This window comes from Terrapene carolina, unplaced genomic scaffold (assembly GCF_002925995.2).
Source record: "Terrapene carolina triunguis isolate 2854851 unplaced genomic scaffold, T_m_triunguis-2.0 Scaffold189, whole genome shotgun sequence".
In the NCBI taxonomy this organism is placed as follows: domain Eukaryota; kingdom Metazoa; phylum Chordata; order Testudines; family Emydidae; genus Terrapene; species Terrapene triunguis.
In genome coordinates, this window is record NW_020664540.1 from 17,608,888 (window position 1) to 17,623,731 (window position 14,844).

Sequence of the window (14,844 nt, forward strand, 5' to 3'; positions counted from 1 at the left end):
ATGTAGGACAGTCTTATAATATGCATCCAGATATCCTCCAATCACACAAGCTGAAAATTGTTCCACTTTACTGCAGTTCTGTAACCATATGGGAACCAATCCTGTCTGTGTTCTGTGCATATCTAAAATTCCTGCTGAATGACCCGCCCTGGGAGCGAGTTACCAGTGACCCAGGGCTGCGGCGGAAGGAGGGTGCAGGGCGGGGGGGGAGAGCCCAGGGCTGGGGCGGCAGGAGGTGTGTGTGGGGGGCAATGGTGCGGGGGTAGGGGGAGCCCAGGGCTGGGGCAGCAGGGGGGTGCGGGTGGGGGGGTGAGAGCCCAGGGTTGGGGTGGCAGGGGGGTGTGGCGAGGAGCCCAGGGCAGGGACGGGGGGCAGCCAAAATTTTTTTTTGCTTGGGGCGGCAAAAAACCTAGAGCCGGCCCTGCCAAAGAGGATGGAGCTTGGCTGTTCTCAGTGGTGGCAGATGACAGAACAAGGAGCAATGGTCTCAAGTTGCAGTCGGGGAGGTTTAGGTTGGATATTAGGAAAAACTTTTTCACTAGGAGGGTGGTGAAGCACTGGAATGGGTTCCCTAGGAACGTGGTGGAATCTCCTTCCTTAGAGGTTTTTAAGGTCAGGCTTGACAAAGCCCTGGCTGGGATGATTTAGTTGGGATTAGGTCCTGGTTTGAGCAGGGGGTTGGACTAGATGACCTCCTGAGGTCCCTTCCAACCCTGATATTCTATGATTCTATGGAGCATGTTAAATGTGGAACTATAATGAGCAATTTTTTTTTTTACATTTGATTTCCCTGTATTTTCTTTGAATATCAAATTTCCAGTGGGATTTTTTGACAGCCTTAAATAACTATCATGCTCTACATAGTAACTGACCTTTGGATGAAAGTGCAAACTTGACTGGCAGACATAACTTGGGGTAGTGTTTTCATGTGTCTTTGCTTTTAATTGTTCAACTGCCTGCTATGTTCTTTAGACCTCAAAGTGCTTGGATTTTTAAAGTGCCTTTCAGGTGAAAAGAAACCTATGTAAACATTGACGCGGTCCAAATGGTGTACTCTGGGAAAACATCTTTTAATAACATAAGTAATAAAATCTATAGTAGAGGAATGAATTAGCTGCTTGCTGTCACTGGAATATGCTTCTTTTCAGATGACATTCCCGACTGGGACCTTGTTCAAGTTCTCTTCTGTGATGAGCATGTAATTACTTTAAGCTTGAAAACATGTTTTTTGAAAGTCTAATTTTTGAATGCTGATACATAATGTAGCTGAGAATAATATTGTAAATTGTATTTATTATTTCAAATGGAAAGTAATAGTCAACCTTTCAGAGAGGTTTTTTGCTGCTGATGCCAAATGGAGGTAATCCTTATGCTGTTTTCTCTCCATAAACCAATATTACTGTTTGTTTTGCAGCTGTATTAGAGGCGCTAGCTGAGATAAGCACCCTGTTGTGCTAGGCGCTGTACCAGACGCATAGGATATAGGAACATGGGAATTACCATCAGACTTAAGGTCTGTCTCTGATAGGACCAGTACCAGCTGTTTCCGAGGAAGGTGCAAGAGCCCTGCAGTAAGATGATGTAGGATAATCTGTCCCCCATGTTAGGTCTTGGTCTCTATTAGTTGAAGCCTGGAAACTTGAGGTTTAATATCCCTTCCATATCATTTTGGCCATCATTACTTCTAATAACGCTGGATATTCTTGTCAGTCATGTGAATGGCCAATCCATTTGATAACTTGCTGAGTTCTTGGCCTCAGCACCTTCCAGTGGCAATGAGTTCCACAGTCCAATCACACAATGTGTGTAGTAAGAGACAGTCTCTGCCCCAGAGAGTTGAAAGTCTAAATAGATAAGGCAGACCATTAAAGTAGTAGTATCCCCTACTGAGGGGCTGAGGCACTGAGAGAATAAAGGGTAGATTTTCAAATGTTTTTAGAAGCCCAAAGTTGCAGGTAGGTGCCCGGTGGGATTTTCAAAAGCAATGAAATCAATTAGAGTTTGGCACCTCGGCTTTTTGAAAACCCCACTAGGTGCCTATCTTCATCAAAACCCTTGGGAAAGCTGGCCCTGAGTGACTTGCCTAAGAATTGGAATTGACCCAGATCTCCTGAGACCCAGTCTAGTGCCTTCACCATGAGACCATTCTCCTCCCTACTTCAAAGCATTGCGTGTCCAACTCATGGACAAGAGTAATGGGATGGGGCTCTAGTCCTGTGAGGGGCTGAGCGCAGAGGCACTCAACACCTAGCAAGACGTGCCCCCTCCTCTGGTGCTCCTTTGACTGCCAAATAGAGGGGCACTGTAGGAGAAGTAAGAGGGCCTTTCCCTTCCTGTCTCCAGTGGAGAAGGGTCACTGAAGGCCCAGAGCATGTCACGGGTGTACTGTTGGTTAGCTTGGCAGCTCTTTTTTCACAGTACATTAAAAAAGAAACCAATGGAAATTAAATTGCACAAGCCAAAACTCCGAGTTCAGGGTGAAGCTGTGTTCTCAGCCCTCTCTGACACGTCCAGGGTGTCTCTAGAAACCAGGCTTGCTCCCACTCTCCTCGCTGTCGGTGTCTAGCAGTGAGAGCTTTTCCTCTGCTTGCCTCCATTCTCTGGGGAGCCCTCCGTGCCCCCAGTAATTCCCCGCAAGTCCATCTCTCTCTCTCGAAGCGGACAAGCAGAGCACAGACCAGGGGCAGGCACTCCCTGCTTTTCACCCTGACACATGAAGAGCGCTCGCTCCCGTGACGAGAACCCTTCTCCCATTCTTGGCCGGGTGTGTCCGGCGGTGCGTGGGTTGCTGCTGGCTGGACTGACTGAGTGAGAGGAGCAGGTTGTGCTCCCCGGGGGTAGGGCAAGCCTCATGCTGCCAGCAGTGCTGCAGGAATAGCAGGAGATGGGCAGGTTTGGAAGGTGGGGAAGGTAATTCCATATCCCCCCTGAGCACCGTTGCTAATCAGCTTATCCCCAGGCCAGAACCTGGCAGCTCTGCGGTGGGGTTATATCCAACATACTGTATAATAGACCAAATTATGCCCTCCATTGCTCCACCGTAGAGCTAGCGTAACTCCATTCAGTTGCAGGTGCTGATTCACCACTGCGTTACCATACAGTGCTAGGTAGCGTTGGAGTCCGACAGACACGGAGAGCACTGGAGTGGCCTGTTGATGTCATTGTTGCTTTGCGTTCATCCCCCCATTTACATCACAGAGCAGAATTTGACCCGGGGGTGCTCCAGGATGGTCTCAATGAAGGCTAGACCTTTAGCACGACCTCCGAGTTTCTTGGCTGTCTTGACTGCAAAGCAGGCCTTTGAAGCTAGTATTCGAACAAGCTTCTGGATTTGGGTGGAATACATTCTAGCTGAGTCAGCCGTGTAGTGTTAGCAGAAGCCAATCACCGTCTTCAAATCAGGATTTCCATGTACGTGTTATTTTGAATGCCGGGATGAAAGGGTCGTATCACAGCATTTTTGTCCCATCAGTCACTCTCTGTGTCTCTCTGTCTGAAGCACAGGCAGGGGTCTCCTTTCATCTAAGGGATGATGAGGCCATTATGGTAACCGCAGCAGTCATTTGGGTTGACGTTGTCGAAGCTTTCATCTTGTGTTCTAAGTCGTGCAGCATCAGCTGCGGTGCTGCTGTTCCCGGTCTGCGGCTGATGTGTAGAGAGAGTAGGGCAGAGGCAGTTCTTTGCACGGGTCCTTCTGGAGCGAACGTTCGCCTCGGCACGTAAAGGAGAATGGCGGTGGTCAAGCCACACCAATAGTGACTGACACCCAACTGGTGCACTTCCAGCTCCAGGGATGAATTCTAGCCGGGCGCTGCACGGAGGTACCTGCCTGAAAAGCTGTGCCCAGCATTGTGGATTGGGAGGTGCCCACTCCATTCTCGCTTCTGCCCCCAAAACATAAGACCAGCAGTGACAGGAGTAGAAGAGGTACAGAGTCAGGGCTTGTGGTTCTCATGTATGTACATGGATGTCTCCTGACACAGCAGGACCCGAATGCTTGGCACTCTATGGACATCCCAACTAGCTAGTAACCCCCTTTGTTCCCCATCTCCTGCTCTCCCCTGGACCTGCATGCATGTCCCACTGCCCAGCCTCACTCTTCCCCACCCACCATGCATCTCTGCATTCTCACCTGCCTCTGCTACCAGCTGCCCATCCCCTGCCCACTCAACCATGTGGCTTCTGTTATCTACTCCCTGCGCTTGTCTCCAGTGTCTCTTCTTCCCATAGGCATCCCCACTCCCTCCCTCAACAGTCCCTCCATCTCCGTGACACTCTCCACCCTCGGATAAGCTCCAATAACCACCCTGAGCTTTAGTCAGCCCTTGATAATTTGGGAAAGTTGTAATCAACTGAAAACAGGGTCTTATAATGGAAAGTGTTGGGCAACCTGAACTCAGGAGGCTGCAGAAAGGAGCCATCCAGAGACTCCACCTGGTAGGAGCGGCAGCAGCCAAAGCAGGGACTGGTGCCCCTTTTAGCTGATCCCTTCCAAAATAACCCCCCGACCTCCCCAAATTGTGTAATTAACACCACATTCCCACCATCACATTCTTCATGCTGCTTGTGTGTCCTACCCCTTCCTCACCCAGTGTCTGTCTGGTCTGTTTAGACAATCTTGTCTCATTGTTTCTTGTACTTTCCCCTCTGACTATAGCCACTTTTGTCACTTGTCTTAGATTTGGAGCGCTTTGGGAGAGGTACCATCTTTGTTTGTATAGTGCCTGGCACAGTGGGGTCCATGATTGGGGTTGGAGATGCTGCTGCTTGTGCTGCCTATAATACTGCCCTGGAAGGATTAGATTTTAATAGGGAAAATGCCGGTAAACATCGATTTCACTGTTCACATGCAAACCAACAAAAATATTTCCATTTCTGACCATCTAAACATGCAGTTAGGCAAAGTAAGGAAAAATGGTGCTTGAGAACTTAGAATTTGATTTAAGGATATTGTCTTTGTAGATTTTGACATGTGATGTTGACAGTTTGTGCTTTAATGGGGATAAAACTTCCTATTTTTTGAATCTCAACATCTGCTGCCCTTCAATTATTGTCTGACCCTCCCAGGAGTTCCTACAACTGTGAAATTGTAAATTGATAAAAGGAGAAAAAAATATGAAAACCCATAATGTTGCACAGTGAACATTTAAATTGGAAAAAAAAAAGGCTTAAAAATAAATTGATATCTGTCAAAATTATTTAAAAAAATAAAAATCCAATTCTGCCAAGCCCAATTATGATGTTCCTTTAATATTTATGTAGTTAATTTCTCCAGATCAGAATAAAAAGCCCTCTTCTTTCGTAGATAGTCGCTTGTGATACCGAGGATCTGAGCAAGATGTTGCTTTCCAAGCATTTTGCACAGGATTCCTCCTGTGCAGTGCCATTGTTTGATGGAATTACCCTTCGTAGCCCAGTAAGAGGGGTTTAGAAATCAGTGTGGCACTTCTGTGGGCGAGACTGCGCCCGTTGGCACAGCCCTGAGCAGGCACAGCTGCGTTGCCCCAGAGCAGATCAGGGGCTGACCTGTGACTGCTCTGCTCCAGGAGCAGGGGAATCTGCTTCTACTCTGTACTGCTGGAGTGGGTGAGCACATGACTTCACCCATGTGCCTGCTCCTTGCACCGGCCTCTCCCCACCCACCTGTTCCAGAAGGGGGTCAGCGACCCTGCTCTCCTCCATGTGCCGTCAGCTGCGGGCCGTGTAGCCGTTCAGGAGAGTAAGGGGGTGCCGTGTGCCCCTTTGCTCCCCTGTGCAGATGCATCAAGCAAGGGTCTTGCCCTGCATGAAACGTTTTGTTGTTTGTTAAATAACTGCCAGCCCACATTCAGACATGGCGGGCCCGGGGTTTCAGCGGGTGTCTTGTAGAGGAAGGGTGCTGTTCGCTGGCAGGAGTTGGAGAATGGAGAAGGCTGCGCTTTCTGGGTTGAATAACAGGAATGCTATTAACGAATTCCCCTCAGCGCTGGCCTACACTAGAAAGCGAGGCTGAGCCAGCTACGTCACTGAGGGGTGTGAAAAGTTCGCCCCCTGTAACAGACATAGTTAAGTCAACCTAGGCCCCAGCGTAGACAGTGCTAAGAATTCTTCTGTCAACTTAGCTACTGCCTCTCGGGGAGGTGGACTCATTCCAGTGATGGAAGGATCCCTGTGCCGCTGGAGCATTTCTAGACATAGGCTCCGTATTTAAGATCCAGTGCTCTGGGCATCTCTCTCTTAAATTAATCCTTGCAAAAGAAACCATAGACAATGGGCTGCCTGTAAGTAGGTCTGCCTCGACCCCTGCCCTCCACAACGACTCTACCCAAAGGGGCGTGATGGTGGGTTTGCAGCATTCCTAAATCTGCACCTAAGTGGGCAGTAAGTTCCAAAATCGAGGCCCCCTCTCAGGGTGTGTCTGCTCTGCAATCACAGGTGTAGGTGCACCTGAGCTAGGTCCCACCTAGCTAGCTTGAATAACAATCATGCTGAAGCCCCTTGTGCACATACCAGGGTTCCAGGTGGGCTTGTACAGCCCATGCTGATGCAGCTTCCTGGCTATTGCTATTCAAGCTACTTAGATCAAAGGGTGTGTCTACCTGTGCTGCAGTCACACCTCTGGCAGCTATGTAGACATGCTCTCAGAGAGCACCCAGCCAGCAGCCCCTCTGGTTTATATATAGCGGCTCTGCTGACCTCAGCTGGTGTGGTGTGTCAGATACAGAAATCACATTGTCAGCCTCCGAACAATATATCTCTTAAACCTTTTTTCCAGCGTCTCCGTCAATTAAGCTCCTGGTGGATGACCCCATAGTGGTGAACCCCGGCGAGGCCATCACCTTGGTCTGTGTGACGACGGGAGGCGAGCCGGTGCCCACGCTTACCTGGGTGAGATCCATTGGAGCCCTTCCTGAAAAAACCGTGCTGAACGGCGGGACCTTGACGATACCGGCCATCACTTCGGATGACGCCGGCACGTACAGTTGCATCGCCAATAATAACGTGGGGAACCCTGCAAAAAAGTCCACCAACATCATTGTAAGAGGTAAGTTGGGCTCGGATGCTCCTTTGAGGGCTCTCTCTCCTTCATTCCTCTTTGGCAGGGTGGCTGCCGGTAAATTTGTGTCCTACTGTGCCAAGCATGGTGTTGGCCAATGATAACAACATACGGAATAAATCAGTACTGGATCAATGCGGTTTCAATGGGGCTTTAGGCACACCATGGCATGGGGGGCTCTGTAGTCCAACCCTGAGGGCCTGCCAAGGGATAGCAGCTGGGGCCCCACTTTTCTGCCCCCTTGGAAAGGGAGGACAAGCAGCCAGAGGCCTCCAGTCCTGTTGGATGCTATCTGTGGGCAGGTTGGCTGGACCTTCTGCATTTTTCTCCAGCCACACTGGGGTGGTGTTGGCAGGAGCCCCCAAGAGAGCAGTTCTTGGAATTAACACCCCACTGAGATCCATGGGGTAGTCACCCGCTAGCCTGTTGCTTCAGGCTTTCTGCAGATGTCACCAGGGTCACATGTTCATTCTTTTCTTCATGCCCACGAGGGTGGGAAGCTTACTACCTTGGGGGTTTACCTGAAAGCTGATATTCTAATGTGATCACGTCTGCAAGTACTGGGGCCTGTTGTATTGGAATAAATGGGCTAACGGTGTTTATATAACTTAATTACTGGCTAATATTAAACAGCGTCACACAAGGTTTGGGGTTTGGTCTATAGAAACTTTAGCTTGCTTAGTACTCCGGTAAACACACTGTTTGCTTTTGTAGCTAAGTAGTTTTTCTCCCTAAAATCTCTTTCATTTAGGGTGCACCACAGGAGTGAGAGGCGAAATAGCTCATCCCCTCATTATTTTGTTATTACTTAGGCTTAGTTTTTGACACACCAATTTTCATTTACTGATTTTTAATTTGCCACTTGTTTGGATTGCTAGGCACAATTTTACCACCGTTTTTGTGTTATTTTAGTAGCTCTTTTTCTTTGGATGAATTTCGATTGAGGGGTTATAACTTTTTTTTATTAATATTTAATGTTCTAGGTTACTATGACGTTTTATGAATTGACACTTACTTTCTAAAGGTGACTTTACAATTAGGGTAAATTTATAGCCCAGTTATTACAACGGGCCCGAGTCCATGGTACCTACAATTTAATCCAGATAAGGGGACAATGAAGAATATGTGCCCAATAATTACTCCTAGGAGAAAACTAAATCTGCATAGTCGTGTTGGCTTGCAGCATGAGCCTGGGCTAACCACAGAGATATGGCTGATTAGTTTGAAGGAAGATTCCTATTGGCCGGTAGGTGGATTAATCTACCTGAACCAAATAGTTCAGTTGAAACTAATTTTCTATAATCTAAGCTGCCAATGGTACTGAAACATAAACTCCCACACACTGGGTGCTTTTAGTAATAACTTGTGATTCATCACACTCGGGAGAAACTGCTGTGTAAGGAGCAATGGCGTGATTATTTCATGAGAGCATGGCCTCTGTTTGCTCCGTAGTGCCCGACATGTTATACTTTCCAACAGGCCGATGAAGTAGTATATTTTGTTAGGGAGGTCCGGGAGAGAGCATAGCACCAGGCATCTGTAGGAGTTTGTCAGGCTATTGCAATGGCGTTATTTGTAGAATAGTTCCATTGGAATCTTTTGACATTCGGCTTAAAGCTTTTATTGGCGGGAAGCAAAAATGCTGCGTTATTTCCAGAATCCAGCATCCACAGTCATTCGCTGTGATTTACAACTGTAATGAGACTGGGCAACGAGGATGTGCCTGGAACGCAGGTTTGGAATAAGCAAAAGGGAAGGAAAAGCTTTTCAGGTAAAGAAATCTCGATATTTTCATTGACCCAAAAAGCAGCACTAGAGGCTCCAGAGCAAGAGTCCCTGGCTCCCCACAGAAACAAATGTCATGCGTCATAAGATAATAATACTCTGCTCGTGCATTTTTATTGACGGGAGCCCATGCCTGGGAAAATATCATTAAAAACGTACATGGGTTTTGCTTTTCTAAAAAGCCGCCTGGCCCAGTTCATTCCTAACTCAGTCAGGAGGGGGGAAGAAATCACCAGCACCCCAGCAAACGACAGATAAGGCACAGCCCCCCTCAAGGCACATAGATGAAGAGCACAAAGGGTTGCACTCGTAGCTGCAAGCCATACCCCCTCAACGGGGGCTGTAGAGGCACAGCAACTTGGTGGGAGTTCCCAGGGATACTGAGCGCTAGAGGATGCAGCTGTGGGCACCTTTCCTTGGAATGAGCCAACTTCTGCTGTTGCTTGTAGCCTTTCCACCTCTAACCTAGGTGGTTGATCAAGGCCATTCGCTGTATGGCTGCACGAGAGATGAGGAGAATGCAAGAGGACCTGGGTGAGGGAAGCAGTGGCCAAATTACTAGATCAGCTTGGGCTGTGTGTGTGTGTCGGGCGGGCGCTAAGGATTTAATTAGCTTGTTAACTGCAAGAGTAGAAAAGGAGTGCAGTAAGGAAGTGCAAGGGGAGGAGGAGAGAGAGAAAGGCCGGCAGGGCCAGCGTAAATGGGGAATCTCTGCCTGGACAGATGTCTTTCTTCTCTTAAGATGGTAAGACACCGTGAATAGAATTGCTGCACAGGACGGTAGGAGGGTGGTGGTTGTTAAAACACACAGAGTACACCACGGTGGTTACAAACTGGCCGTGTCAGAGCCATATGTGAGAGGACAGGAGTGGAGGGCTGCACCCTGTCACAAGGGGGGGCTTATCCAGGCACTGCCTTATCCGTGCTCATGGATAACGGAATGGTGGGGGGCTGATGCAGAGGTCTGGCTGTCTGGACAATGGAGGAGATCCTGCAATGGCTCGTAGAACAGGAGGAGATGCAGAAGACTCTGCAGGTCTCCCAGTAGTCCCACCACCTGGAGAAACAGTCCTTTATTTGAGAGCAAGCTCGCGTACAGCAGCAGCTACTCCAAGGTGCAGTGAGTCCTGCAGTGGGGAATGGCAGCCGGGCACAGGCAGTAGGGCCTCCGGGACCTGGGCTCTGCAGATGACCCGACTCATTCCTGGTCACTGTTGAAAGAGTAGCTGTGGCTGAAGGCTGAGAGAAGGGAACCTCGGCCCTACGGCTCGCACCCTACTTGTCAGGGGAAGCTCAGGCAGCCTACGTGGCTCTAAGTGACGAGCGAGCACTGGACTATGATGTGGTTCAGGCAGCCTTCCTAGAGCGGGGGTGGGGGCTTATCCACTGAAAAGTAGCCACAAAAGTTTTGGGCTATTAGATGTTATGGCCCTGGGCGTTTGCCCAGAAACTGATGGACTGGGCCACTCGCTGGTTGAGGCCAGACATTCTCATTGGGTGAGATCATGGATGCAGTAATTTTAGAACAGTTCCTTCAGGAGAACACCCAGGTATGGGTCAGGACGCATTAGCTGGTCATCCTAGATGCTGCGGTCAAACGCACAGAAGAATTGGTAGAGGCAAACATCCCCAGGAAAGAGGGTTGACAATTCCAGGGACCAGTCCAGGTGAGAATGGTTGGAGAACCCCTGGCTAGAAAGGTCGCAGAGAAGAGGGAAGAACCTAGGGGGAATCTGGCTGGGACTCAGAGTATTGTCTGTTATGAGTGTGGGCACCAAGTACACATAAAAAGAGACTGCCCCTAGATGGGATGTGGGTTTGCAGAGTACTGTGGTTGGGCAGAGCCTCTTGGGCATGGAAGGAAAAATAAATGACCTCCTGTTTCTGTGACGGTGGGGATGAGGTGTCAAAGGGGTCTAGCGGGCACTGCCTCAGCCTGTTCACTGGTCAAGAAGAAATTGGTGAAGCCCCACTGGAAGCTCTTGCAGCCTGATCGCATCCACAGGGATAAGAAACTCTGCCCTATGGCTGAGGGACCCTGGAGGTTCAGAGTAGTGGACACGTCCCACCCCATCGTACTAGGCACAGACTGTGGCTAATTACTAGATCAGCCTGGGGTGGGGAGAGCTAAGGAGCTAATTAGCCTGTTACGTGCAAGAGTAGAAAAGGAGCACAAGAAGGAAGTGCAAGAGGAGGAGAAGAGAGGGAGAAAGGTCATCAGGGCCAAGTTGAGTTAGAAATAGACTCTCCTGAGTGAGGAGTTCTTCTTTGAGTGCTTGTTCATGTCAGTTCCAATCAGGTGTGTGCGCACACATGTGCACCGTAGCCGGAAGATTTCCCCCCTAGCAGCATCTGTGGGGTTGGCCTGGGCACCCCCTGGAGTTGTGCCATCATGGTGCCCAATAAAGGGCCCTGCCAACCTGCCAACCCCTCAGTTCCTTCCTACCGCCAGTGATGGTAGCTGGAACTTCTCCTTGCTCTGGCTTCAGTAAGCGGCATAGCAGTACTTTCGGTTTTCGCTGTAGTTAGTTAGTTCTAGGTGGTTAGTATAGCATAGTTAGTTCACTTATAAGTTTAAGTTTACGGGGTTCCCCCCGACCCCGTTTTTCTCCCCCCTTATTTGTCACGGGGGCATGCCGTGATCCCTGGGCTTCAAGACTTGCCAGGACTGCGTGAAGCACATTCCTAAAAGTGACCCCCACACCTCCTGTGTACGGTGTCTGGGCGAGGGCCACCAAAAAGACAGCTGCAAGATCTGTTGAGAATTCCGATCAAGAACTCCTAAAGAGAGGGACCAGCGGCTTAAAATTCTTCTCATGGAGGCAGCTCTCCGATCTCAGTTGGATCCGGGGGCCGGGGATCCCACTCCCAGTACGTCTCCTTTGGCGCGGAGCGCTCTGGTGCCCTCCTCGAGAGATCCGGTGGAGAAGAAAGACACTGCCAAGGAGGCTCGGCACCATCATGGAGCATCTTGGGGGCACTCCAGCCTTCGGCACCGCTCCCAATCACTGGCGCAGAAGAAGACAATGACGGAAAGAGGCCAACCCCCCTTGGCAAGATCCAGGGACCAGCCATCAATGAGTCCTCAGTCGGGCCAGACTGCTTCTGATGATGAGTTTGTGGGGGTTGTTTGACGGCATGAAGTGGGGTTTCAGGAAAGATTTATTTTAGGTTGGGGTCCCCAATGAGTACGGGTTGATGATAGCCGATATGGGTTCCAGTGTGGGGTGGTAGGCGACAACTAGGGGTCTGCGGTCAGAGGGGATTTTATTTCTGTATTGAAGCAGGTTCTTTTGGAGTATTTGGGTGGCCCATTCCATGATGCGATCTACTTCTCTGGTGAAGAGTCCTTGTTTGGTGAAGACAGTTCTAAGTGTGCTAAGGTGTACATCCCAGACTTTCTCTTCGGAGCATATTCTGTGTTATCGGAGTGCCTGGCTGTAGATAACAGGTTTCTGGGTGTGTTTGGGGTTGTTACTGGATCTGTAACGGTCAGTGTGGGGATCTGTGGGTTTCTTGTATATAGTTGTCCGTAGGGTTCCATTGTTGAAGGTGATTGTGGTGTCCAGGAAGTTGATGTTCTAGAGGGAGTTTAATGGATGTGTCACTGGGAGCTCTACTCACTGCTGGAGTGTCTCCTTTTGGCTGCGGCTGAGGATTAGCTCTGCTAGTCTAGCACCCCTTTCTGCGGGGGCTCTCACTTTCTCACGCCCCAGTGGCTCCCCCTTTGTGGCTCGGCCCTCTGGCCAGGTCACTTCAGTTTTCCTCTTCCAGGGGCAGGTTTGTGTAACAAAAAGACTCTCTGTCCTGACCATCCCAGGCAGTCTTCCAATTCACTGGCCCCCACTGGTGCCACTTCCCCAGTGGCTGGTAAGGGAACCTGGCCCCTTCTCTGGGTTTCAGCCCAGGGACCCTACGACCATCAGCTAAAGCCTACACTGTCCCACATCTTGCTCCTGTTTCCCAGGACTGCTTCCTACACTGCCTGTATTAGGTTCATTTTCTACCCTCCTCTGGGTATGCCCTTCCCTCTGGGCCAAGCTCCCTGCTCTCCCTAGCTTCAGAGACAGTGACTGCTGGCCTCCCTATAGCCCCTTTCTGCCCTCAGCTACCTGGCTTTGTACCAGCCGGGCCTTTTTCTGTCCAGGTGAGCTTCATCCTTTAATAAGTCCTCATTACTCCCTGGCTCCTCCTCCAGGTGCAGTTCAGGTGGTGTATTGGCCCACCTAGCCACCATAACCCTTTTAGGGGCTGGTGTGGGATTGGTGGTGGTGGTTGAAGATGTGGTTGAAATTTGAGGGAGTTTAATTAATCTGTCCAGAGGATGAAAATATAATGAATGTCTCTCAAATATATCACTGGTTTCATAATTCATTTGTCCAGAAATTCTTCAAGGTGGCCCACTGGGGAGCCATCCTAGTACCCAGGGCTGTTCCCATAGTTTGGACAAAGTGTTTGTTGTTGAATGACAAATTGTTATGGGTGAGAATGAACTGGATGAGTTTGGTGATATGTTTGGGGTGGATGTCGGAGTGTTGTCCACACAGCAGAGGAAACCAGGAAAGAAAGTGGCTGTGAAATCCTTAACAAATATCACATCTGCCACAATCTCTCCAACGCCAAGAGGACAGCTGTACAGTCCTTGAAATCCAACCACTAGATAGTGATCAAACCAGCAGACAAAGGGGGCACCATCATAGTCCTCAATATATTAACATGGCCAACCAACAGCTCTCCCACTCCATGTACTATAAAGAACTCAAAGAAGGCCCCACACCACAATTTATCCAGGAAATTTAAGCATATCATCAATTCCTTCCCCAAAGAACTCCCAAGAGAAACTCTACAACCTCCTCTCCCATGAACCCACTGCTGGGACCTTCTACATGCTTCCCAAAATACACAAACAAGGGAACCCAGTCAGACCCATCATATCTGGCCCTGGCACCCTTCCTGAAGGAATATCAGGACTCCTACAAACTATCCTCAAATCACTTACCACACAAAGAACCAGCTACAACAACACTGTGTACTATATTATTTTATCAGTTTATTACCCACACATTTTTATTTGCAGGCTCTTTTGTCTGTATAAAAGTTGAATGAATTTCCTCTCTCCGTGCCATTATTAATTTGTTTACCCCTCTTTCCATCTGTGCATGCAATGGAATTATGCATTTCTGTTGAGAAGCGAATAGGCCAATGTGTCAATTACAGCTTTGATCACATTTAATTAGAATTTTCTTTGTGTGAGAATCATACAATTCATTTTGAAAGCCCTCTCACTTGGTGGGGTTTTTTTTTTGGTCCCTATAAAGTTAATTGTTACATCTGTACCACAAAAATAATATATTTTCTCCTTAGGGCTTGTCTTCACTACAGCTGCTGGTCGATTTAAGCTACACAATTTGAGTTAGTAGCGTAACTCAAGTTGACGTAGGTTAGATCCACTTACCACAGGGTCCACACTACACTATGTCGACGGGAGACGCTCTTCCACTGACATTGCTTCTGCCTCTCATTGAGGTGGAGTACAGAAATCGATGGCAGAGTGCTCTCCCATCAATTGAGCATGTCTTCACTAGACCCGCTAAATCGATGCCGCTGCCTCGATTGCAGCAGCACCGATTTAGCTCCGTAGTGAACACAAGCCCTTAGTGTGTGTGTTCATAACTCCTTTTGAATCAATGGACGTTATACTGGGGATGCGATAGATCCTCACATACAGAACCTGCCGCAGGAGTTATCATGAAAATTGTACAATAAAGTACCATTCCTAAAAGTTAGTATTTTCCTAGTCAAGCCTTAAGCTGACAAAGTCAGCTCCCTTTGTTTCCCTACTGCCAGGTTTTCATGTTAGTGCCATTCCCTTGCAGCAGTCAGATAATGTTAACAAAAATTTTGCTGAGATGATAAAGAGAAATTGGTTTGAGTACTGCAGTGTCGTTCCTTAAGAGGCACAGATACCATGCAATATCTTTCATTCCCTCCTTTTTGCTCTGAACAAGAGCTCACTAGAGACA

General features: G+C 48.8%; 1 protein-coding gene across 2 annotated transcripts in view; it reads left to right on the forward strand.

The window, feature by feature from the left end:
* Nucleotides 1-14,844, forward strand: part of MDGA2 (MAM domain containing glycosylphosphatidylinositol anchor 2) — a 636,169-nt gene that overhangs the window by 362,936 nt on the left and 258,389 nt on the right. For both annotated transcript variants that reach the window (XM_026654284.2, XM_026654285.2), the window contains exon 6: nt 6,755-7,024. In XM_026654284.2, the coding sequence (XP_026510069.1) occupies nt 6,755-7,024 (270 nt within the window). The remainder of the gene's footprint in view (nt 1-6,754; nt 7,025-14,844) is intronic.